At 41.5% G+C, this 22,734-nt stretch overlaps 3 protein-coding genes across 3 annotated transcripts in view; 1 reads left to right on the top strand and 2 right to left on the bottom strand.

The window, feature by feature from the left end:
* Window positions 1-1,226: 1,226 nt before the first annotated feature.
* On the top strand, window positions 1,227-7,983 carry tmem268 (transmembrane protein 268). The gene is made up of 9 exons (XM_031866647.1): window positions 1,227-1,353; window positions 3,427-3,565; window positions 3,867-3,961; window positions 4,054-4,161; window positions 4,856-5,008; window positions 5,192-5,302; window positions 5,406-5,495; window positions 5,755-5,967; window positions 6,459-7,983. The coding sequence occupies exons 1-9, from the start codon at window positions 1,348-1,350 to the stop codon at window positions 6,624-6,626; spliced, it is 1,083 nt and encodes a 360-aa protein (XP_031722507.1). The 5' UTR covers window positions 1,227-1,347; the 3' UTR covers window positions 6,627-7,983.
* A 1,550-nt stretch (window positions 7,984-9,533) lies between these two features.
* prrt1 (proline-rich transmembrane protein 1) lies at window positions 9,534-19,423 on the bottom strand. Its single transcript, XM_031866648.1, has 4 exons — window positions 18,934-19,423; window positions 15,945-16,282; window positions 14,202-14,393; window positions 9,534-12,805 (listed from the first exon to the last, which is right to left on the bottom strand). Exons 1-4 carry the CDS (start codon window positions 18,950-18,952, stop codon window positions 12,629-12,631), a joined length of 726 nt encoding a protein of 241 aa, XP_031722508.1. The 5' UTR covers window positions 18,953-19,423; the 3' UTR covers window positions 9,534-12,628.
* A 160-nt stretch (window positions 19,424-19,583) lies between these two features.
* Window positions 19,584-22,734, bottom strand: part of skic2 (SKI2 subunit of superkiller complex) — a 13,936-nt gene continuing 10,785 nt past the window's right edge. The window contains exons 24-27 of the mRNA XM_031866390.1: window positions 22,574-22,684; window positions 21,509-21,727; window positions 20,864-21,004; window positions 19,584-20,048 (exon numbers count right to left, since the gene is read on the bottom strand). Coding sequence (XP_031722250.1) covers window positions 19,848-20,048; window positions 20,864-21,004; window positions 21,509-21,727; window positions 22,574-22,684 — 672 coding nt within the window. The 3' untranslated portion in view covers window positions 19,584-19,847. The remainder of the gene's footprint in view (window positions 20,049-20,863; window positions 21,005-21,508; window positions 21,728-22,573; window positions 22,685-22,734) is intronic.

Below are 22,734 nucleotides of genomic sequence, written 5' to 3'. Positions count from 1 at the left end.
GTCCTGAGAACTTCTTCTTTATGCCGACTGAGAAATATCAGTTGTTGCACAGAATGATGGGATTCGAAATAAATCCACAAAACTAAAAACGGACAGAGGTAAAGGCGGAAATGCTCCCCTCAGCTCGATACCACGGCATATAGCTAGTAAGTCATGTGACCAAGGAGGGCGGTCATATTTGACATTCTACAAGTACGGATCAGACAATGTCCTTCCTGCATGAAAACAATGTACTGTAACCCATGTACAAGGCTGGTAATACATGGCGATTCTGTAATAAAATAGGCTATCCAAATCCGAGTAGAGTGGAGTTCAGACAGACAGACAGACTCCGATATGAAATCGTATTCAATTGTAGTGTCATAACAATAGGAGATTCACATTTATTTTACTCAATTTCTGGTTTTAAAAAGGCAGGACCAATTTTGGTCAGCATATATTCAATGCACACTCACCGCTTAATAAAAGCAATACTTGTAATTACAAGCACAGACCCAAAAAACATTTTAAAGCAGCCTACTTCAGTATGAAACTATATTATCTGAGAAAATACTTTACACCAGCATCAGACATACAGTGAATATGTTTGTGAGGTGAACTACTAAACTGATTCATGATGTGATACTTTAGTGTGGTATTATCGTACTGTATGATATGTCAGCCTTGAAACAGCATGATTTAAGTTCCATTGCTGGCTCATATCTTTATTTATGTAAGAACAGGAAACTCACAAAATATTTTGAATGTCAGAATCTGAACCGTTTATTGCCAGGTACGTTACACATACAAGGAATTTGACTTGGTGAATGGTGCATAACAATATACAATAAACACAGTGCAATAATCGAGACGTAATTTAGAAATGGAAAAATATTAAAACAAGCAAACAGATACAGTCAAACAGTACTTTAAAACAAGTATATTATAAAAGTGGCAAGTCTATTTAAATATAGAAACATAAAGGATGTGCATCACACGTCCCACCTAAAAATAAAGCGTGAATAAGCTTTCTTCATTAGCATCAAACATTTCTATAGGGTTGAATTTGGTGATCTGTGAACCAAAAACCACATTCCTGTAGTCATGAGGCCCAGCTGATCTGAGTCACATGCTAAGAGAGAGCGAAAGCGCTAGAGAGAGAGAGAGAGAGAGAGAGAGAGAGAGAGAAGAGAGAGAGAGAGAGAAGAGAGAGAGAGAGAGAGAAGAAGAAACTCTGCTGAGAAACATTTGACGGTGAAGGTAACATACACAACAGTCTGTATGCGCAGCCAGGAATAAAGTTGTGTGTGGACCCAGAAGAGAATACAATCATCCAAGCTTTGTTGACATGATGGACTTTCATCTAAAATGCAGGTAAAATGTGTTTATTAATGTGAGATATGGACTTTTGGTTTCATTTATGTTGGTTTCAGGACTTTAAAGTCTTAGACGTGTGTTGGATAGCCAAAGAAAAAACACAGATATGTGACATGGGTTTCCCCTTTTCTGTTCTTGTACGTCCAATGAGAGCTTTTAATTACATAGAAATTCAACATTTTGGAGATTAACTAATGTAAACATGGCATCCCTGATCAACATGCAAATATCTGTTCAACTAAAAAAAACAACATTGTTCTTCTGCAGGAATTGCCCCCTAAATATATACAAATACAAAGTAATTAGGTTCAGCATTACACACATGGGCGTGAAAACAAGACAAGATGCAATTTTAAGATAAGAGATTGTGAGTTGAGTTTTTACTGATAAGCTCAAGACATCTGCGCTGTTACTGATGAAGTACTGCTGTCTGTGTTTGAATGCAGCCTTCTGCTTGCATGCCACAACAATAATATTTGGTGTTTTTCTCCTCTTGAGCAGGTGCAGTGTAAGCAGCAAATGATACATTGTCCTCAGTTAATGTGACTTTATTTACATGCAAGGTAGTTAAAATGAGTAGTAAAGGCCTGTAGAGGAGGGCTGTGTAAAGAGAGGGCTGAGAAAAAGGTCTAAGGAGACAGCGTAATATCACAACTGCAGCATTGAGTTTTCACACTTCAGTGCTAAAATGTGGCTCAGTCACAGGCATGCAGGCGAGAGCACAAGAAGGAAGCGGACCCAGAGAGAACTGGGTTTGACTGTAAGTAGCATCTCTTTAGTTTTATCACAGGAAGTCTGCTGTGGAGGAGCAGAGTCACGACTAAAGATACCCTTTATCCTCTATTAACAGACTGAGCCACACTGACATGATAAAAGATGACATTCTGGACATTTTAGTCTAAAGGCAGTGCAGATACGGGCAACAGTAACAGGCTTATAAAAATGCAAATTCACTTAAATCGTCTCCTCACAACTGAATCCATCCAATAAGAGGGTAATAGCCTCTTAATGTCACTGCAGTGAAGGCCAGCAGCTATGAAAGCAGAAGTTATCTGGTTTCCTGCAGGTTACGAGACTTTCTTCCCTTCTTTAAATAAACTGTGGGCATTTTTATCAGAGCTAAAGGCTATGGTTTTCTTGAAAGGCTCTTTAGAAAGAGATAACACTCGCCTGGCATGACTGCCCTGCTTCTTCAGACGTGACATGCTTAACCTATCAATTACACAGTCACATGATCTCAAGCAGGCTCACGCCTCATCTGTGGGCTACCATTGGTCATGGTTTATATGACTGGGGCCTAAACTGGATGTTAATTAACACTTTTATTTATGTAACAGTTGGTACAGTCCCAATATTTTTTTTCATACGTGTATCCATTACTTTCAGCTCACTATTTCAACTGTTTAACCATTAGTTTAAGCAATTGCAATCATTTCAACCTTTATTATTACTTTCAGTTAACTATTTGAACTTTTTATCTGTACCTTTCATGCTAGCTAACTATTTCAACTGTTTATACTTACCTTTGACACCAGCTAACTATTTGATGTAACCCGAGGTGTTAAAACTCCCCGTCTATTGTAAATAGTTGGGGTTCCCACATACCCCCTAGCAGCTGCAGAAGTAACCCCTGGGGTGTGCCTCTGGTTGGGAATCGTTGTGTTAGGAAACCCCTTCAGATACATAAATGTACACCATAAGTCCACTTTATTGAACATGTTTGAATATGCTGCCTCACTAAGTTCCTCCAAATTGTTACACAACAACATGGCTCCTGAATAATCTAGGTGTCAACTTCCTGTATCAGTCACGATGACGTGTTTTCATGTTCTGGCACAGACAAGCTTTTACACCATAACCTCTGTTACAGTCTTTTTTTGTGACCTCATTGTCTTTAATGTCATTACCAAGTGAAACATTCTGTCACATGAAACCACTGGATCCTCTTTTTTTCCAGACTTGAAATTAAAGTTTCAGAATTGTGAAATGGTCTGTTTTAAGTAACTGCTTCCTCTTATCAGTGTTGGTGACTTTATTCTCAGATTGTCTCATGCGCTGTTTCTTTTTTAGGACGTGGTTACCTCTGAGATGATGGAGGACAAGAGCGGAGTATGTCATGTAATGGAAGAGAATCAGGTGGATGTGCAGATCACACAAGCCAAAGCTCAGCCCCAGCAGGCCGACAACCACAGACCCAACTGGTCAAATGGTAAACAGCTGCCTCTTTATTCGTTTCATTGGGTGAATTGTGCTGCAAAGAACTCTCCATTTACTCTCAGTGTCATATTTATGAGATGATCAGGAGGTCTCTTTTGGTGAGTGTTTGACTGCCACTTTTCACTGCTGCTATATTGCTTTTACTTCTTATTACATACCTCCATTTTCTTCTTTGTTATTTTCTAAAATAAAGTGTTTCAGACAAGTGCAGGTTCTTGTCACACTTCTATTTCCAGCATATATGTAATGATGATCCTATAGTGGATTACTCTTTCTCTCTCATTTGCTCTCAGGTCAGTGTGTTGTGGCGATGCCAAGCTGTTCGATGCTCAACCCGAGCTTTGATCTGTCTCTGTGCCGTGCCAAACTGGAGAACGATGGCTTTCAGGTCGGCACACACACATATACAGTATGACCTACTGTGGCACTGCAACATTCAGAAATCTTAATTGAGGTTGTTAATTTGTTTCATTTTTTTAGATTCCTGCCGGAGACATGGAGGCTCCACTGAAGACAGCTCTGGACGCTCCCTCAGTCAGGAGATACCTGGTTTTCAACTCCGCTCTCTTCCATTTTATAATGGCACCGGTATGTCGTACAGCTCTCTGTCCAATCCAGTGTAGCTCTAGAAAACCACAGGTTGCTTTGCTCCACAGCTGGAGCCTTAGGAGGCAATTAGCTTTGTTTAGCATTAAAGCTGGAAGTAAAAAAATCTGCCTACCAGCACCTCTGAAGCCTCTTAATTCACTCATTAAATCTTGTTTGATTAATCCTTACACTTTTTTTTAAGTGTTACAAAGAATGATATGCTTAAACTATTTCTAGAAGAACAGAGACAAACAAACTTATAGCTTATTTGTGATCTTTGGATAAATCCAGGCTAGCTGTTTCTGCCTGCTTTCAGTCTTTATGCTAAGCTAAGCGGCTCCCACTCTGTAGTGAATGGACCAATCATCATCAATGCCTAGTGATTGAGTGTGCATGTCCTGTCACTGAACAACACTGCTGATTCATTAGCTGATGCAATTTCCTGTTTTTTTTAAGTCTTGTCTCTATTATTTCAAATGCCTTATGTTGGTTTTTAACTTTTTGCAGTTTGGTTTCTAAGTCTGTTATTTTTTGCATTTACGTGTGAAGCCTTTATGCTGCAGTCTTGGCCAGAAAATCTCCTCACGGCAAGAAGGCAAATAGGCATATTTCCCAAACTGTTTCTTAAATGCTAGCTGCAAGTTGCTGATATTTTATGCTTTCAGTATTCAAGTTAATATTTCTTCCTCTATAGGTGCTGTATGTGGTGCTGTGGTGCGCCATGTTCTCCACCCTCCACCTCTATATCACCTTCAGTGACTACTGGGCGCTCTACCTCTCTGTCAGCCTCGTCGCCATCTTCCTCACCACTGCCATCATCTTCATCCTCCACTATAGTAACAAGGAGGTAAGGAACGAGTCTGTTACCATACAATTAGTTTACAGTATATGCTGACATTTTCATTTGAAATATCTTACATCCGAGTTTGACATCATCTGAAGAGGATTTCTTTCAATCCTTGAATAAATCAAAAAAACGTCAAATGTGGAATAAATGATTCTCAAACATCTTTGTCCGTTTCTGTGTCAGATCAACATGAACGTCGACGTTCGGTTAATCCAGGTGAATGAGAGGCTGGTGAAACACAAGCTGCTGGTGGCCGTGGCCGACTGGGTGCAGTCCTGCACTGGAAACATGCAGGTTATTCTCATGAAATCAACTGCAACTGTGAGAATATCAGGTTCCGTATGTCGGCAACACAACAATGATGCTGTTGTACTCGTCTCTCTGTGTCTCTCTGCAGCTGTACTTTGTATTTTGGGACATGTCCCGCTGTCTGAGCGCACTGACTGAAACTTTAGAGGAGCGCAGCTTTGTGGAGAATGACACCCAGGTGAGTGAGTCGAGTAGGCCTACATCTGTCCCTCTGTTTGTTCTCCTGCTGCTTTATCGATTTTTTTTCTTGTGCTCCCATGTTAGTCCTCCCTCAAAATCAATAGAAACACAAATTCTAGCTGCTGTTGAAAGGATGTACATTTCTATATCATCTGGCAAACAGAAGTTTAGCCCTTGAAGGACAGTATCACATTTCATGGCTTCCGTTTTCGCAGCGTGGAGGAAGTTTCAAACGAACAATGTGTCACTTTCCCCAGATCAAACTGAAGAAGAAAATGTCGCATCTCGTTCTTGTGACCGAGGATGCGGCTGTTGACTCCGAGGTCGAAGGGTCAGATGTGGACTCAAGTGAACAGAGGCCTCTGCTGAGACATGATGACACTGGCTGCAGGACCTCATCCAGCCGGCATGAGGGAGCCAAAGTCACCACCAACTACAACCTTATCCCTGATGCGGCGTTACCTGCTCAGGTAAAGAGATATGATGCTGCAAGATGATTTTATTCCCACACTGAGGGAATTTATATTACAGAAGTGGTATTGTTTCATTATCGATACATCAGAATTAGCAATACATTCGCTGATACACAGAAAGAAATTGGAAAGTTAATCAATTAAGGTTTTGTTTGTACAGGAGCAAGTATGTGGAGTTAATATTGAACAAATCATTTATGGCTTGCTAATTAGGCAACTAAGCAATGAGACTGGTTTAAACCTGAGCAGGTCTTTATTCAGACGTTCACTCAGGATGTGTCCTGATTGGTTAATTGGAACAAATTTGACTCCAAAAATACTCCACATAGTCCTGCTCCTCTACATGTGAGTGAATGAAGTTTCCTCCTTTGCACGTTTAATTATATAAAGTAGTTTCAGTACCACCACCAATCGTGCTTTTTCGCTCCTCATTTTTAGGGTGAAAGCAGGTTACTACAACTTCTAAGTGTTGATGTACTTCTTTGCAGGCTAAAGCCTACCAGCTTCTGATGACCTACAGTGCCGCTTATGTGAGGCTGCTGGTGTCCGAGAGGCTGTCAGGACCCTCACACTACCGCCTACAGCCTCGGAGGAATCACTGCTCCACCGCCCATCTCTGCCTCTGCCAGTACATCAAAAAGAAGATCCTTCGATAACAGAACCAGAGTCAGACCAGGAACTTTGAACTGTTGGACTACACTTTTCTTTCCTTTTTTCAAGACTTTTGCTTTGCGCGCATGCCCTTGAACAGACAAACTGACACGTAGGAGCATTTCCTCTGGAGCATTATGTTGTTTTGATCAAATCAAGGACCTGTTTGGAGCTTCACACTCTGGATTTCTGTCGGCAGGCTCCTGTGCTGCTGTCTCCATGCCAGCTCTGTGTTTGCATCGTTCATTTGGTCCAAACAATTTCTGCACTGTGCCAAACGCTGTCTGATCCACCTGTAACAATATTTGCACTCTTGTACACATAACAATCATGGCCTTAGTAACTGTTAACTGTTAGCTATTAGGATTTTACATAAAAAATGTATGATAACCTGATCAAATACAACACAATATCAAACTAGTGGTTTTATATATTTTTGGCTTGTGACCTTTTACTAAAAGTTAGTGTCTAGTCAACCAGTACTTTTACTTCTGATTCTTTAAGTACATTTGGCTAATGAAACCTCTTTCCTTTTACTTAGTAAGAGTTTGACAGTGGTGGAAGAGGTTTTCAGATGTTTTATACATTTTATTTAGTAAAAATATGTAAAAAAGTAATATTGTAAAAAATACATATTTTAAAGTATGAAAATAAAAAGCACTCTGCAGCAGAATGAGAGGGGTCTTACTGTTACATTACTGTATTTCATATTCTTGGATTTATATTTTCATGTTTCAGTTGATGGAGGTAAAGTGATTATCACCTTATTTGTTTATAGTATAAAAAAAATTATAATATATAAATTAATCTGTAACAATGCATCGTATTTCATGAACGGATTACGTTTTGTGTGTAGAACAACATTTCCCACTGATATGTAGTGAAGTAGAGGTATGAAGTAAATTAGAATCGCTCAAGTAAAGTACCTCAAAATTGCACTTGAGTAAATAGCTATATTCCACCACTGGACTTCGAATGCAGGACTTGTGAAATATTATTGTATCGGTACTTTTAATTAAGTAATATGTCTGTCACCACTGCTCGGAGGATTGACAAAACACGTGTAGACAAAAACAATAGAAGCCTGAAGGGATAAAAAGAGACTTCCCTTGATGCAGCTGTGTAATGATGCTGAAAGCGGGTTAACATGAATCATTGGCTTTAGTTTCCTGGATATAATACCTTAAATGTCAGCCACAGACGTATACCCAGAGTGTTATTGTTTTTGTGTTCTCACACCTTTGCTTTTATGTGTGTAGGTGGATTAGATATCTCTACGCATTTGTATGTGCAGGTTGCAGGGTTTCTCACATATTACCAGCAATTACCCATCAGTCCTGGTGCTGTGGCTGAGATGACAGCCCAGCGAGAGAGCTGCAGGATGACACAAACACACACAGCGAGACAGCAAGCGTGGTTGACCCAGGCCCGGGGGGAAGCTGGGATTGTGTGATGGAGGAGAGAGGCTTGCAGCATGAGGCCAAGTTAAACGATCTCAGAGACGCTGGCTGTCCTCGGGAGGCTAAATGGCCATCTGCGATACTGCACACACAGGCTGGCTTAGCTCCCACCTTTAGTTCCTCCCTCAAACCTCTTTTCCATTGGCCAGATTGTTTGGGTCCATACTTCACCTTTTCACAGATATGATTTTAAGCAACTATAATGTATAACAGCGTGAAAACAATGTGAAAGGGAATGCTTGTAGTTAAAAAGTAGTGGAGTATGTATCATCTGAATCTGTAGCTCCCCTGAGCTTTACAGAGCTTTATAGTGAGTTTTAGCACATTGTTTAGCTTCATTTTTTGGCCTATTTCTTTTCACTACAAAGCTCCAAAAACTCACTGTACACGACCAGCTCAGCAGCAAACAGCAGACAGACACAGTTAGCAACTAGTTGATGAAAAGATAAGAGAATTTAGCAGCTAAAGAGCCAGATATTTCACTCAGGACTCAGGAAAAGAGAATGACTATTGGACTTCAGGTGGATACAAACACAACTCCAAATGAATAATAATGCTGCTCCATAACTGCTCAGCTTAGTAGGTGATGAAATGTCAATATTGTGTTCACAACAGGAGCAAAATACAGGAGAAGAAAGAGAAAAGAGGAAGGAATATGACAAAACAGCTGTTATTACGGTCCAATTTGAAATGTCCAATTAAGAGTGCAGTTGTTGTAGCACCCTGAAATTTAGTTTTTTTTACAGTAGAGCTGCTTAAAGACCAAACTTAAGCAAGCTAACATGCTCACAATGACAATGATAACATATTGATGTTAAGCAGGTATGTTAAGCAGGTATGTTTACCATGCTCACTATCATAGTGTAGTGTGTTAGCATTGTGTGTCAGCCAAAGTGTGAAGTTAAATTGAAACTTTGACCTGATGATGGTGCTAGAGGTAATGTCAAACGATCACCAAAGTTATTAATCATTCATCCTGATTGGGACTTGAATATCTGTACCAAATTTCATGGCAATCCATCCAATAGTTGTTTAGATATTTATCTCTAAACCACTAGAATAGAAAGCCAGGTGGTCGCTATTTATTAGGATTTATCTTCTGGGGACCATGAATGTCTGTACAAAATGTAAAGACAATCCAACCAATAGTTGACAGGTTTGTCTACCACATTGGGTGCCTGGATGGGAAGGCAAAATAATACTTACGTGGTACAGATTATGCAAAAAAAGGAAAAGGAGCAGCTGTAAAACACAATGTGATTGAACAGAAGACAGTGAGAGGTACTGTAGTTCCAGTTCTAACAGAGGAAAGAAAAAGAGAGACTGAGAGGAAGAAAACCGGGGCAATGGCCTATAAATAGCACCTTAGTGATGAGGGGAGAGAGGAAAGGCCACAAAGACACAGAGAGGAGAAAAACAGACCGTAAGAATGAGACACCGCCTTTACCAATGTATCGTTCACAACCCCAAAAATTTTTTTTTTTTATTCTTACTCAAACAACGGAAGTCAGAAACAACCAACGTGTGTGCAACACAGCCATGAACATCATTATAATAATAAACCTCAAGAGAACCGCACGTAGACAGGTCATTTTTGGCTCTTTGAAACAAGCAACCCATCGCATTTACAAGCTCAAAAACAAAACAAAAAAAATAAGAAATTGAAGAACACAACTTCCAGCTGAGTAAGAACACAGCCATGTCGCTGAGCACAGAAGAGTCCCATCAGAAAGCAAACAGGGAGATGAAGCCTAGCGCTGTATAAACTAACCTTAGATATGCTAGGAGTGACTCTATTCATTAGACACACACTCACCACCAGAGCCCTCTGTACAATAATAATACCATACAATATTGTGCTTCATTTACTCTTTTAACACTGAAATATCACTGAGTCAATCATATAAGGACAGGGTCTGCATTTGTCAAACGGGTTTAAGTGTAAACATCCTACATTTTTACTCCTATTCAATAACTTCAATCAACAGTTTGACATTTTGGGAAGGATGCTTCTTTCTTCTTTCTCCATACCAGTACAATGTATATGAAGCAACAGCCAGAAGCTAGTTAGCTTAGCTTAGCAACAGGGGGAAACAGCTAGCCTGGCTTTCTCCAAAGGTAATACTATACTAGCACCTCGAAAGCTCACTGATTAACATGTTATATCTCTCATTTTCTTAATACGTACAAAGACTGAAGTGTAAAAACAAGGTGACAGAGCCAGGCAAGCTGTATCCTTCTGTTTACAGTGTAAATGCTAAGCTAAGTTAGGCTAACTGTCTCCTGGCTGTAGTTTCATATTTGGCGCGCAAACATGAGAGTGGCATCAATCTTCTCATCTAACTCGCCGCAAGAAAGCGAATAAGCATATTTCCCAGGAAATAGAACTAATGCAATTTTATCACGTTTCTTCATATTTCAAATGCTCTTAAATTTAAACCAGCTAAATTTATTTGTGATCACACACCTTCTAAGAAACACGTTTTGGATTGATTGTTCCAACTATTATTGGTCATAATGAAAAATATGTTATCTGAATCAGTAGTGATAATTCAGTATTTGATAAATAACATATGTAAGCGGGAAAACTGATCACTGAGTATAATAAAATGAAGGATTGCTTTAAACATGTGTCTTTAAAAATAAATACTTTTTTATTACGAAGTTGGCTTTTAGGAGCATTATTTTTAGAAGTTCGATAAATACGTGCCCAGATGTACTTATTATTATACTAGTGATAATCAAATGCAATGCAGTTGCCAATAATAACAACAATAATAATATATAAACAACAGAATAAACTGCAGTTATACCGTCTCTCTTTGTGTTCATTATTAACAAACATAATTCTTTAATATCTCTGTATAATTATTTTAAAAATAGCATCATCAACCAACAGAGGAGGGGGCAGATGGGAAATATATGAATAGGTCCAATAACTCATGTGAACAGGAGAAAGAGAAGAGGAGAGATTTCAGTAAGCGGAAAGTGCTACAATACAGTATAGGCATTAATATTTTATCTCGCTCCTATTGGAAACATTCATTTTCAGTTCCTCCCATAAACCCCATATTATAGTTCAAACAGTAACGTTGACTTATAGCTCCGTTGGCTCTTATAAACAACAGCACACCTGCTGCTACATTAAGGAGACCATACTCATATGAAATTAACCCTGACTCATTGTGTTACAACAGTGAAACAACGTCATAGGAGCTCACAGTTGCACATCGAACCTCGATATTTAAGACAAATGGAAACAAACTGAGGATGACATGCAGGGCTATGCTGCCTCATAAGTCTAACGTTGCACTAAAGTTTCACACACAGTGTCTGGGAGATTAAATAGCTAAGAGATGTGCAACAGAAAATAGGCCAATACACTAAAATACCTGCGAAAACAATATTTGCGAACCTAAGATTCAAATACTATATAATAATCATCTAAATTGTCTCCTTTTCTTTTATTGACATCAACTTGTTTGAGAAAACTGTAGCACACACTTGTAGACATTTTAGGAGATATTCGCACCAACAGATGGGAGACAAGCTATTATTGCACTAGATGCCCCCCGTTAGCTTAAATTTATATTTATCATGCACTAAAAGAACTATCAATGTAAGCAATGTAAGCTGCGTCGTCTCGCCTAGTTACTAGAAAGTGCATCATCATCAGATATCAAATTTAAGCCAATTTCAAAAGTGTCAGATAGCTGCAACAAACAATATATTGTAAATTATAGCAGACGCATGAGTAGATATTGAATGAATTCATAAATAAACAGATTTTAAATAAATCAACGAACATATAATTCATAAATTATGTATCATCTCATCCAGCTAAAATGTCCATAGCATACGAACAACCAATCTCAAATAAATACTCTGTTTGGTTACATTAGACACTCTGTCAGCCTCCATTTGGTGTGTTAAATGTGTATTGATCCCCCCCCTCTAACACTTTCAATCAGTTTGACAGTCTCTGTCAGCAATAATACTACTCTGTAAATCAACTTTGTTTCAACATGGCACTTTTTTTTGTTTTTGAAGAAAACAGGTAGACTGTACTTTTTTATTTTACTTGTAACACTAAAATGTGCATTTAAATATCCTAAAAACAACTGCGATGGCCCATTTAGTAGATTTAGTTGTTGGAATATTTAACACGGTGACCTATGAATTAATCAGCGTCAAATGAATTGTTAATACAAGGAGCTTTGCTTCCCTCGTGCAGCTCATATCTGAGTGTAAATATTAAGCGGTCGCTGTGCTAACAGCAACACTGGGCGTCGTTTGACAGCCGATTGTATTTGGCATTTGATCACCAGCTGTGATTGGTTGTTTTTGGTCGTCGTTTTGTGTGTTTGATGGCAGCGGGTTAGGTCAGAGCTGTGTGTGTGTGTGTGTGTGTAGCCGTACACCGTAGGGCCAGCAATGCAGTAGCAGTTTGTGTGTGTTCTCAGTGCTCCTACTTCCTCCAAACGATCAAGAGTAGTTTGCTAGCTAATATATGCCATGATTTCCCATCTGTCTGACGCTGTGCGGAGTTACGGCTCCCAGTCGTCGTCGTGGTGCTGCGAGGCGATGATGACTACCACGGTAAGGATGGTGCAAAGCACGATGGAGGCGATGCCAACAGCCAGGCTGATGAAGGAGAAGTTGCGTGCCTCGCGGGAGGCTATCTCCGCCGTCACCATGTCCCCTCTGGCTATCGCCGTGCGCACCTAAGTGATGCAGGAGGGAAGGGGATGGGTGAGTGGGAGAGTGGAGATATTAGAAAATACGTTATGTAACAAGAAGATGCACAAGTGGGAGCAGGAGAGAGTCTGAAACACCATGCACGGATCGATTTCACTGCAGCACAGCCTAAATGTGCAGGAAGAGGCCACTCCACGCTACATTAACACACCATAACAACATACACAGCTCAGACCAGTGGGTCCATGCCTTGTCAGCTCAACTTAACTCAAAGCCAGCTGAGCAGGCCCAGAGGAAAAAATCCATTCTATCCCGTTGCACCGACAATGGTGCAGTTACGTAATGCGGTCTGCTGTGTGCATGTTGGTCAGCGCAGTCTGCCATTACAGAGGCAAACAACAGGCATCATGGAGGTACGAGAGCCACCACGCTGAGCCTTCACATTTCTCACTTCACTCTCAGCTTTAGGTGTAATGGTGGTGCACTGACCCAAGATATATTGTCTTGAAATGTGTAATGTTAATTGTTGGGGTTGGCTGTCTCCTCCTGCCGTTTCCTGATTCTGCATAATTCAAAAGTATTAAAAACATAGGGCGTCAGCATCCGTAATAGACCTCGGAGTCGTACCTATTTCTTCACTGTTAGGGAGGGGCTGAACTAAACTTTCAAATCCAAGCAGACACCACAAGCTAAATTTTGACACAAGATAAACATTTTGTTTGAAAAATCACACGACTCACGTCATGATGTGTACAATTACAAAAACACAAAGTACAGCTAAGGCTGATGGGAACGTCTTTCGTCTTGTGCATATTTGGACATTGGTATTGGGACAAAATTACATTTTGAAGCCACTATATGAAAACTTAAAGAATCTCCAATGTTATTAGAAATTCACCCTGAGAGGGACGTGATTGCGTGACCCAAATTTGATGGCGATTGCTCCTGAAATTGCCGAAACATTTAACTGAAAAATACAAAAGTCAACTTCATGGTGGCGCTAGAGGAAAGGTCGGGGGATCACAAAAGTCAGTAGGATTCATAGTCTGGGCACAACGAAAGTTTCGTGGCAATGCCTCAAATTGTTGATGAGATATGTGATTCTGGGTCAAAGTGATGGACTGAATGGCATTGCCTGGAGCCAAGTCGCTGGCATGGCTGAAAAACACATCCCCCATTTGTGAGGTAATCCCCCCAAAAAATCAATATTAAAGTGACGAAAATACGTGTGATTTATTAGACTGTTCTACATACTATATGTATTTTTTTTACCATAGAGCCATCCTAAAAGGCAAGTACATTTCTGAAAATAAAATGAAGGGTAAAATGACTCGAAGACGCATTTACATTAGTCTCACTGGTAAAGGCGACATTATGTTAATAAAACTCAAAGATCAAAAGACACGATGAAGTGGCATTAACCTGCACTGCTTTGATGATTGCAATGATGCCTGTTGGCCAGAAGCAGCAGACGGTGGTGAGCACGGCGATGGGCAGGTAGTCGTGTGGCGGTCGACGGTCCATTAGGGTGATGCTGGGTGGCATTTGCATGGGATGAATCTGGCCCGGCGGGATCCCTGGGTGGCCTCCCCCGGTCGGCATGTAGGGTTGTCCCTGAACAAAGAGAGAGAGGAGAAGACAGTGAGTAAGTACTAGTGCTTTTTTTTAAAACAGTAAAGCAGCTTACAAAGCACTTTCCACTCGAAAAGACACAGGAACAAGGTGACACAGTCAAAGAGGAGGACAGCCGCATGAGCACCGTCCCTGTTGGATACATTAAAGAGTCGTGCACATCTCAGTTTTATCAGCAGCATGGCCGGAAACGTCTGAAACTCTATTATTAATTTGTAGGAACCAGCCTGCAAGATGGTACAGTGCAGATTTTGCACTGTGAAGAAACAAAAGCTACAAGGGTATCTATTAATGATCTTGAGCACTGGTTCACAACCGGTTTTTCAACCAAAGCAGAGCCCACTCGCATCACCTCAGGTTGCATGTTTCTATGAAATGGGAGCAGTTCAACCAAAGACATGACATTCAATTCTCAAGTCATTTTTTCATTGTTCTTTTGGGAATTTGATGCCTCTAATAGAAAGCCAACAGCAGAGAGTGATAGGACATGAGGGGAGAGAGATAGATGACATGCAACAAAGGATGTGAACTTGGGATTTTGCGGCTTGTGGTCGCCGCCATAATCCTGATCCCGCCATGGCAAGGTTCATATTACAGTAGGGATCGGGAGGGTGTGGCTCCCCCTAATTGGAACAACTGTTGTGTGGTACCTGCACCATGAGCTAGTGTAGTTAATTTGATTCATCATTATCTACAGACTGCAGACTGTTCTCTGCACCAAGGCACCGCATATGGTTTCCTTTTAATCCTTTTTAGAGTCCAGAATGTAAAAATCTCCAGTATTGCACAAATAAAAAGCATACATTTAAAAACTATTTGGTGTTTCTTTCCTATGTAGTTAACGAACCCACAGCCCCCTCGATGTATCAGGTGATCTCCAGTCACTCTGCTAGTGAAAAGTTAGCCTTAACTGCATACACAATGAAACAATGCAGTAAGCCCATCAAAAAGCCCGGTGCTCCCTCAGACACACATGTTCTAATGCAATGGATTTGTACTTTTTTATAAAAGCCCATCTAAAGACAAGTAACACAAATTAGCTTAGCCTATGTGCTTTGCACTGACACTGTGTGTGGAATTAGTGTATTCTGTGAATATTCTACTGTATGCTTATGCATTTGTCTCTTCCTAATAATAATCCTCACAAAATAAGTAAATAAAAGTCACATCAAGCAAGTTAGCTGTTACAGTCACTGCTGCAAAAATATTAGAAAACTATGAACACGTAAGAGTAAGCGTTAAAGATGGAAAACATAACAACTATTATCCGTGATATGAGGAGGAATGAAATGTAAAGTATATATTCAACTTTTCATGGAAGGTGGGAACATTACGGGTCACAAACATATTACTTGCACTTGTCCATCTTGGAAGCTTGAGCATGATTCTAAAAGCATCATTACAAGCCACCTGAATCTTTCTCATAATATAATATAATATATATAATATAATGAACAGAGTGGTGTAATTCTGCAGCAGGCTGATGTCAGGCCTGTGAAATCTTGAAAAGCACCTTAAACATCTCTGACTCACCGATGCCATGGGGTAGACAGGTACATAAGCTGTGCAGGGCTGAAGCTGAAGAGGGTAGCCCGGGTGGAGGTATCCTACAGGGGCGTGAGACATGGTGCCTCCGGGGCCCTGGGTCTGGACCGTGTAGCCCTGCGGGGCCCCCTGAGGACCCAGCGGGCCGCAGTGGAACTGGGTTTCTTGGAGATATCCGTCTGAGCCCGGAGGAGGGGGCGGAGGAGGGTAGTTGGGCTGGCTGCCCGGTGCTGGCTGCATGTTAGGGTGTTGGGGCATGTTTGGGTCTTGCGGGCCGGAGAGGTATGGAGGAGGCTGCATGGTCTGACGGCCAGAGTCATCGAGACCTGGGAGATGAAGAAGAAGAAGAAGAAGAAGAAGAAGAAGAAGAAGAAGCAGAGGGAGGGAAGATAAGAAAAAAGCAGGTAGGAGAGAAATCACAAATAGAAACCGCAGAGGATGAACAATAAGAGAAACAGAACTAGTGAGTTATCTAACTCAAGCACTGTTACACGTCGGTCCGCATGTTGAATGTAATATGTCTTATCTCACTGTTGAGGAGAGGGAGAAACAATTACACAGACCACAGCTCCTCAGCAAGACTTCAAACAGCATCAAAAAAGACAGAAATCCTGTGTAGTCTGTGTGCTAATGATGACAGTGATTGACATTTTCACCTCCAGAGAAGAAAAGCCTTTTTTTCCCCCCCTCCGCCTCCTTTCAAAAACTATGTTTGCAGTGAGAGATGTGGCATTTCTGAGATGGAAAACTTAATCTGATGGTTTGTCTGTCTGTCTGAAGCATCCTCCTGCTTTTGAACACCCCATGCTCACGAGTCTGCTCCCTTTGTGTTTGTTTAACATTGAAAATGACTGATGGGGCGTTGTGTTTTCGCAGCAGGGATGCGGCCGAGGGTACGGTAATCCACTTTGACGGGGACATGAGGGAGGGAGGAGGAGGAGAAGATGGATGCAGACAGAGGTGAGGATGGAGGAGCGGGGGTTTCGATGGGGCGAAGGAAGGAGAGCAGGAGGCAGTCGGAGAGCAGAGCAGCTGAGTGATGACGGATGACGACTTGTGCTCGGGGACCGGCTTTACATAACAGTCCCCGACTCTGTCACAAGCAGGAAGTGGACCAGAAACAGACAAGCGGGGAAAGAAGCGAGCACGAGGGAAGGAACACCTTTAAAAGGGTACGACGTGACGAGCAGCTTGGCAAACACGAGAAAACAAAACGCATGTTGGTGTTTCTCCATTTAAGGGCTACTGAGTCCATCAAGATAGGACTAAAACAGAAGGAAGAAGTGGTGGACTTTCAGTTTTAAAATATGTGACATGAGTTAGTAAAATGTCACACACATTGGCTTTAAACAGCACTTGTGATACACACCCAGCAGGTGATGCAGCAGGTATTTCCAAGAAAAAAAACAAAAACATGCAGCCATGGTCCTTGAGCATGCAGCCATGAGCACACAAAATATTATGCAGTTTGGCGCAGCAGTGTGCAAGATTAGCCGTGGACAGACACAGAGATACACAGATATACTTTTCTCACAGGAGATATGATGACTTGCAGTAGCAGGAACAGCACACAATGTTTCTAAGAACACGAATGGCTGTTGAGCCAGCATGCGCAATACTGAGCACATTGGGACCTAAAAGTAATAAAGCACTTCAATGTTATTAGGACTACACCTGTTCCAGATGATTTTATTCATGCAGCCCAAATTTGCCTCAGAGGCCCCTTTGTGTAAAAAGTCTCAGCATTAGAGACATTTTGTTGATGGTAAATATATAATATTTAAGACATCCGTGGTGACAGAATGATAAGTACTCGAGTCTGTATTTTGCTCTTGAGGACAGTAAGAATTACCACTGAAGGTTTCCATCTGTTATTGCAGGTGTAACCCCAGCTTAGATGGAAGCAGCAGAGGGAACCATGACAACTGAACAATAATTATTTAAAATATACAATACTGAGCGTTGCTGAATTTTAAATGGAGCAAAATCATTCCTCCTCAGACATCTGGCAAGGTATCATATCCCTACAGTATTTAAAATGTAAAACAGTGTTCTGCATCCTCATTAATAACATTATACTGTAGCCCAGCTGTTGTTCGTTTAATAGCATCGATAACGGATTGCACACATTTGATTAACGCGGCAGGTGACAGCAGTCAGGTGTTCAGCCCAAACTGCAGTCTCCTGTAGTCTGCCCCTTACCGTAGCCTACCGATGGCAACTTTATGCGTCTCATTGTGACCTTTATTATTGTACTCTTTACTGTAAAGCCGCTGTTTGAGCTCCATCATCAGCTGGCGCTTGACAATGGACGAGAAAAAAAAATAGAATGAGAAGATAAAATTGCCTTTTTTTTAGTGCACCACCACACGTTTAGGATTATTATTAATCAGGGCAGTTAAACACGCGCAAGCGGAGGTGTGCACGCGCAGAGGACACCCACACGGATGTCCACGGTGAGGAGAGATGTGGCCGACGTGGGCCTTTCTCTAATGATGATAACGAGACACAGGGGGATGGAAAAATAACTAGAACCACCTATAATTCATCTGTAAGGTCGCCTGCAATGTAAATATCATTAAAAAGTCATGTTTCTTAAAGCACAACATAAACAAAACAACCTACAAATACAATCCCTTAAAGTCTAGATAAAGATGTCACTTTAAAATTAGGACCAGGGATTCAAATAAGAGGCCCTGTGGTGCTTTTGCCTCCCCAGGCTGCACCCACACAGCGGTGCAGCATCCTACAGAAACAGCGCTGTGCAGATAAATAACAGATATATTGACAACAGGGGGAGCTGGAAAAAAAAAAGATCTCATCACCCAACACATCCGCCCATCAAACAAAGCGATGTCCATTTAAAAAAAATAAATAAAAGACCAAATTCTTACATCTCAATGGTGTTAAGTAGCTCAATTAGGCTTCCAATTAGGCTTGAAAATACGCCATATGTAGCACAATTTAAACACCTCACCGTGTTTTTCCGACGACATGCCTTCCGAGCTTCTGTCCTCCCTCCTGTGATGTATTTTTACTCCAAGCTGATGCTGAGAAAAGAAAAAAAAATCCCTCCTTTCGTGCGCGACGATGCAGACTTTTAGTCCAAACAAACCATCCTCAAGATGTCTTCATCTTTAAAAATAAAAATAAAAATAAAAACACACACGGGTTTTTATTATAATAAGAATAACTTCAAGTGTTTCTCGTCCAGCAGTCAGTATTCCTGCATGTCCTCGTTCTCTGTGCGGCTCGTCGTCTAACAAGGTTTCTCCGATAACGCGTCGCCGTACGTTGAATTAATCAGACACAAAGCTCTCGGTGTCTTAAAGTGACAGCCCGGACTGGGGGAACCGCACGCGCACTGTGCTGGAGCATCCCATCACGGATCAACAAAGCACAGCAGATGTCTTTCCTCCCGTGACATTTCACCACCTCAGTGTTTCTGTCTCACGCGCATTATCCCCAGATGTCAGGTTTTTTTTTTTTTTTCCCCCTTGAGGTGTTTACGGGATGTCAAAAATAAAAATAAAAAGCTGGGAGAATAGACTGGTAATGATGTAGGCAGCCAAACATTTTCAAAATCTGTAATTTTAATTTCTAGAAATACCAGAGACAACCAACATGTTTTTGGAATACAGTTTGTTTTTTTATTACTGTACAATAAATTACAATCCAGGTCTTTTCACGTTCATTCCCACATTTTGTATTTTGGTCTGTTGGTTAAAAACATTCCCTTCTACACTGGTCTGGGATTTGCATGTAAACATTGACATGTTTTGTGGGCACATACAGCACTGGTTTAACATATACACCGCCCCCATGTATCTCCATCTCTCTCACACCGTTCACACCAAGAAGCACTTCACTCTCATTTGCCCTCTCCATCTCTCAGTGGGTGTAGAGGGAGGCGGTGAAGACGATGTCCCTGCGGATGGCCAGGGACGCCTTCTCCATCTTGCTCCCCAGGACGGAGTCTCCCACGATGCGTGCGGCCTGTCGCACCTCCTTCAGCACCTCGTCCAGGCGCTGGATGCAGCGGACCACCGTGCCCTCCTGGACGTCCGTCAGCTGGGCGATCTCTGCGAACGGCTGTGATGAGGAGAGATGGTTTATGATGCAACACAAGCAGGAAAGGAGTTGAGGAGGTAACGTTTAGTAGCATACATCCAGAGGGAATTCTAAAATTCTGTCTGAATGTGTCTTTATATTGCGTAAAAAGTATTTTACACAATAAAACCATTTAAGTTTATAATAAAACAATATTAAGACAGACAAAAATAGCCTAAACTCAAGCTTTGAGATCTCACACAGAATGCTAATAAACAAGCAACTTAAAAATATCAACTCGAGAAAACAATCAGCAGATTATTTGATGATGAAAACAATCGTTAGTTGGAGCTTTAATCTCAATTCATTATCTGATTAATGACCTCTGATCACGTGCCTTTGCATTAACACTTGTTGTAATATTCTGCATGCATTGTTATGAGGCCTAAAAATGAAGATACGGCATGCCTCAGGTCAAAGGTCATCTGTAGCTTTATGCCAGCTCGCCTGAGATAGCAGGAAGAGGCGGAGTTAAAGGACCTTTAGGGTTTAGTTGAGGAACTCACGGGATTTGTATTAAAGAGGCGGGCTCACAATTGATGCAGCAGCAGCTGAGATGTCCTGAATTCTATAATTCTCATAATGCTTGATAGCATCACTTGTTAGACCTTCCCTGTCTGGTAAAAACCTAAGTCTTTCAAACTCCTGCCTCCAGTTTGTAATGCAGCCTTTGGAGAGCTCCTTTGAGAGCCACAGAACTGATCTAGGTGTGTGAAAATCGACCGAGTGCCCCTTTTGTCATCCAGATACACATTGCACGTTAACGCCAGGTGCAACAACACACAGTAAAACCTCACCATGCCTCTGGCCCAGCAGTACACCACCTCTGTCAGGCCGAACTTGAACTGGCCGACAAACTCCTCAGCTGTCTGTGGTATCCCACATTCCCTCTGCAGCTCTCCGATACGCTTGGCCGTGGACAGCACCCGATCGATGCCCTGAAAGAAAAATACAAAGAGAGACAGAGAGAGAGAGAGAGAGAGAGAAACATGGGGAAACACTAAGTCAAGCCTAAAAGAGATTTCAGTAAGCAGCCCTTAAATGCATCACTCTCTCACCTCTTGGTGATGTTCCAAGAAATCTGTTTTACAAACCGTACCGTGCCGCGTCCGCTCTCATATCTACATGTCTACGGAGCTCGGGCCATCACTAATTCAGGCCCTCATAAAGCACTTTCATGTATCGGGGGCCGTCCACGGCACACACTGACACAGCAGAGGCATATTCCACGAGAGACAGATGAGTGAATTAATAAGTGAGAGAGTCACCTGGATGAGTCAGGTGAAGTGCCCTTATTGTCCTTTCTGCAGGGAGTGTGTGTGTGTATGAGTCACTCACTGAGAAGGCAAGTCTATACAGTATGTCAGTACACACACACGTCACGACTTTAATATCCGGGCTTTTCACGGGATGCAAACGAGAATGAGCCACGTCCTCCTTACCTCCTTCAGTGTGCTGGTGATGTGCGGCTCCACCTGCGTCTTCTGCGTGAATACCAGACAGGACAGCAGGGCGGCGCTCTCCTCGGGCGCCAGCGGGCTCAGGACGTTCTCGAACAGCAGCTCGGTCAGCAGCAGCTCGTGGCAGCTGATCTGACAGGCCACGCGGCCCTTCAGCTGCACCGCCCCGCCGCTGTCGACGTACTGGAGGGCCTGCAGCACCTGAGGCAGACCGGCGGGGAGACAAACCTCTTGAGTGCGCTCGTTCAGGATTAATCGAGATGAAATTGGAGCTGCACAAAACATTAAAAGGTTTGTAGGCCAGACTGAATCAAGTCCCATCTGCCACATCCATTTGCTCAATTAATTCACAAAAAAATATATCACAAAAATACGGTCAAGTCACAATAGCTTTAAAGATAAGATAAGATTAACCTTTAATAATGGAAACCTCGTCAGGCATTACCCCTACATACTATAATGGGGAATATGGTTAGCAATATACCTGCTAAACATCAGTATGCTAGCATAGCCGCTTTAATAAATTTAGACTCTTATATATATGTATATCGCAAAGAAATATCTTACTGTTTTTCTAAAATCTCCTGCAACTAGCACGGATGCGATTAGCTAATAATAGGCAGAAAATTAATCAATAATGTACAATAATTTGAAAAATCAATTGTTAATTTAAGTAATTCATCAATCAAAAATGACTAATATTAACTTGTTCAAGTTTTTTTTTTTCTTACTCAAACCAAGGAGGTAAATTACTTCCAGATAAATCAGTTGATTAAACACCTCATCTGGAGTCCCAACACTAGGGTAAAGTAATTAATGTAGGACTTATGTATTAGGGGTAAGCTAAAAGCCTAAATGCAGATGTAAATGCTTTAAAATATAACTGAGATAATGAATAACTATTTCAGACATGTGACTCGAGTTAGATTTTCAATTTACAAAATAAAAACCCTACTATCCAGGACTAGAAAGCGACCTTATTTTGAAAGATTAAAAACACCCCGACAGAAACGGGTCAGGACAGCGAGTCGAACATCGGATCCAAACCTTGATCCTCTGGTGGTATTCAGGCAGCAGAGACAGAGACTGGTCTGACACCAGGAACAGCAGCCTGTCCAGCTCCTCCTGCACTTTCATCCTCTCCTCGACCCGAGCAAACTGACACACACACACACACACACACACACACACACACACACACACACACA

This window comes from Anarrhichthys ocellatus, unplaced genomic scaffold, assembly GCF_004355925.1.
Source record: "Anarrhichthys ocellatus isolate YVR2014 unplaced genomic scaffold, GSC_Weel_1.0 scaffold35, whole genome shotgun sequence".
In the NCBI taxonomy this organism is placed as follows: domain Eukaryota; kingdom Metazoa; phylum Chordata; class Actinopteri; order Perciformes; family Anarhichadidae; genus Anarrhichthys; species Anarrhichthys ocellatus.
The sequence above is the reverse complement of the archived record's forward strand: the minus strand, read 5'-3'. Positions and strand labels throughout refer to the sequence as shown.

What these genes read in the sequence shown, in the direction of transcription:
- tmem268 (XM_031866647.1), top strand. An exon ending in CAGACCCAACTGGTCAAATG is followed by an intron (nt 3,566 to 3,866) that starts GTAAACAGCTGC and finishes ATTTGCTCTCAG; the next exon opens with GTCAGTGTGTTGTGGCGATG. An exon ending in TTGTGGAGAATGACACCCAG is followed by an intron (nt 5,496 to 5,754) that starts GTGAGTGAGTCG and finishes CACTTTCCCCAG; the next exon opens with ATCAAACTGAAGAAGAAAAT.
- prrt1 (XM_031866648.1), bottom strand. An exon ending in CTGTCTACCCCATGGCATCG is followed by an intron (nt 14,394 to 15,944) that starts GTGAGTCAGAGA and finishes CTCTTTGTTCAG; the next exon opens with GGACAACCCTACATGCCGAC. An exon ending in CAATCATCAAAGCAGTGCAG is followed by an intron (nt 12,806 to 14,201) that starts GTTAATGCCACT and finishes TGCATCACTTAG; the next exon opens with GTGCGCACGGCGATAGCCAG.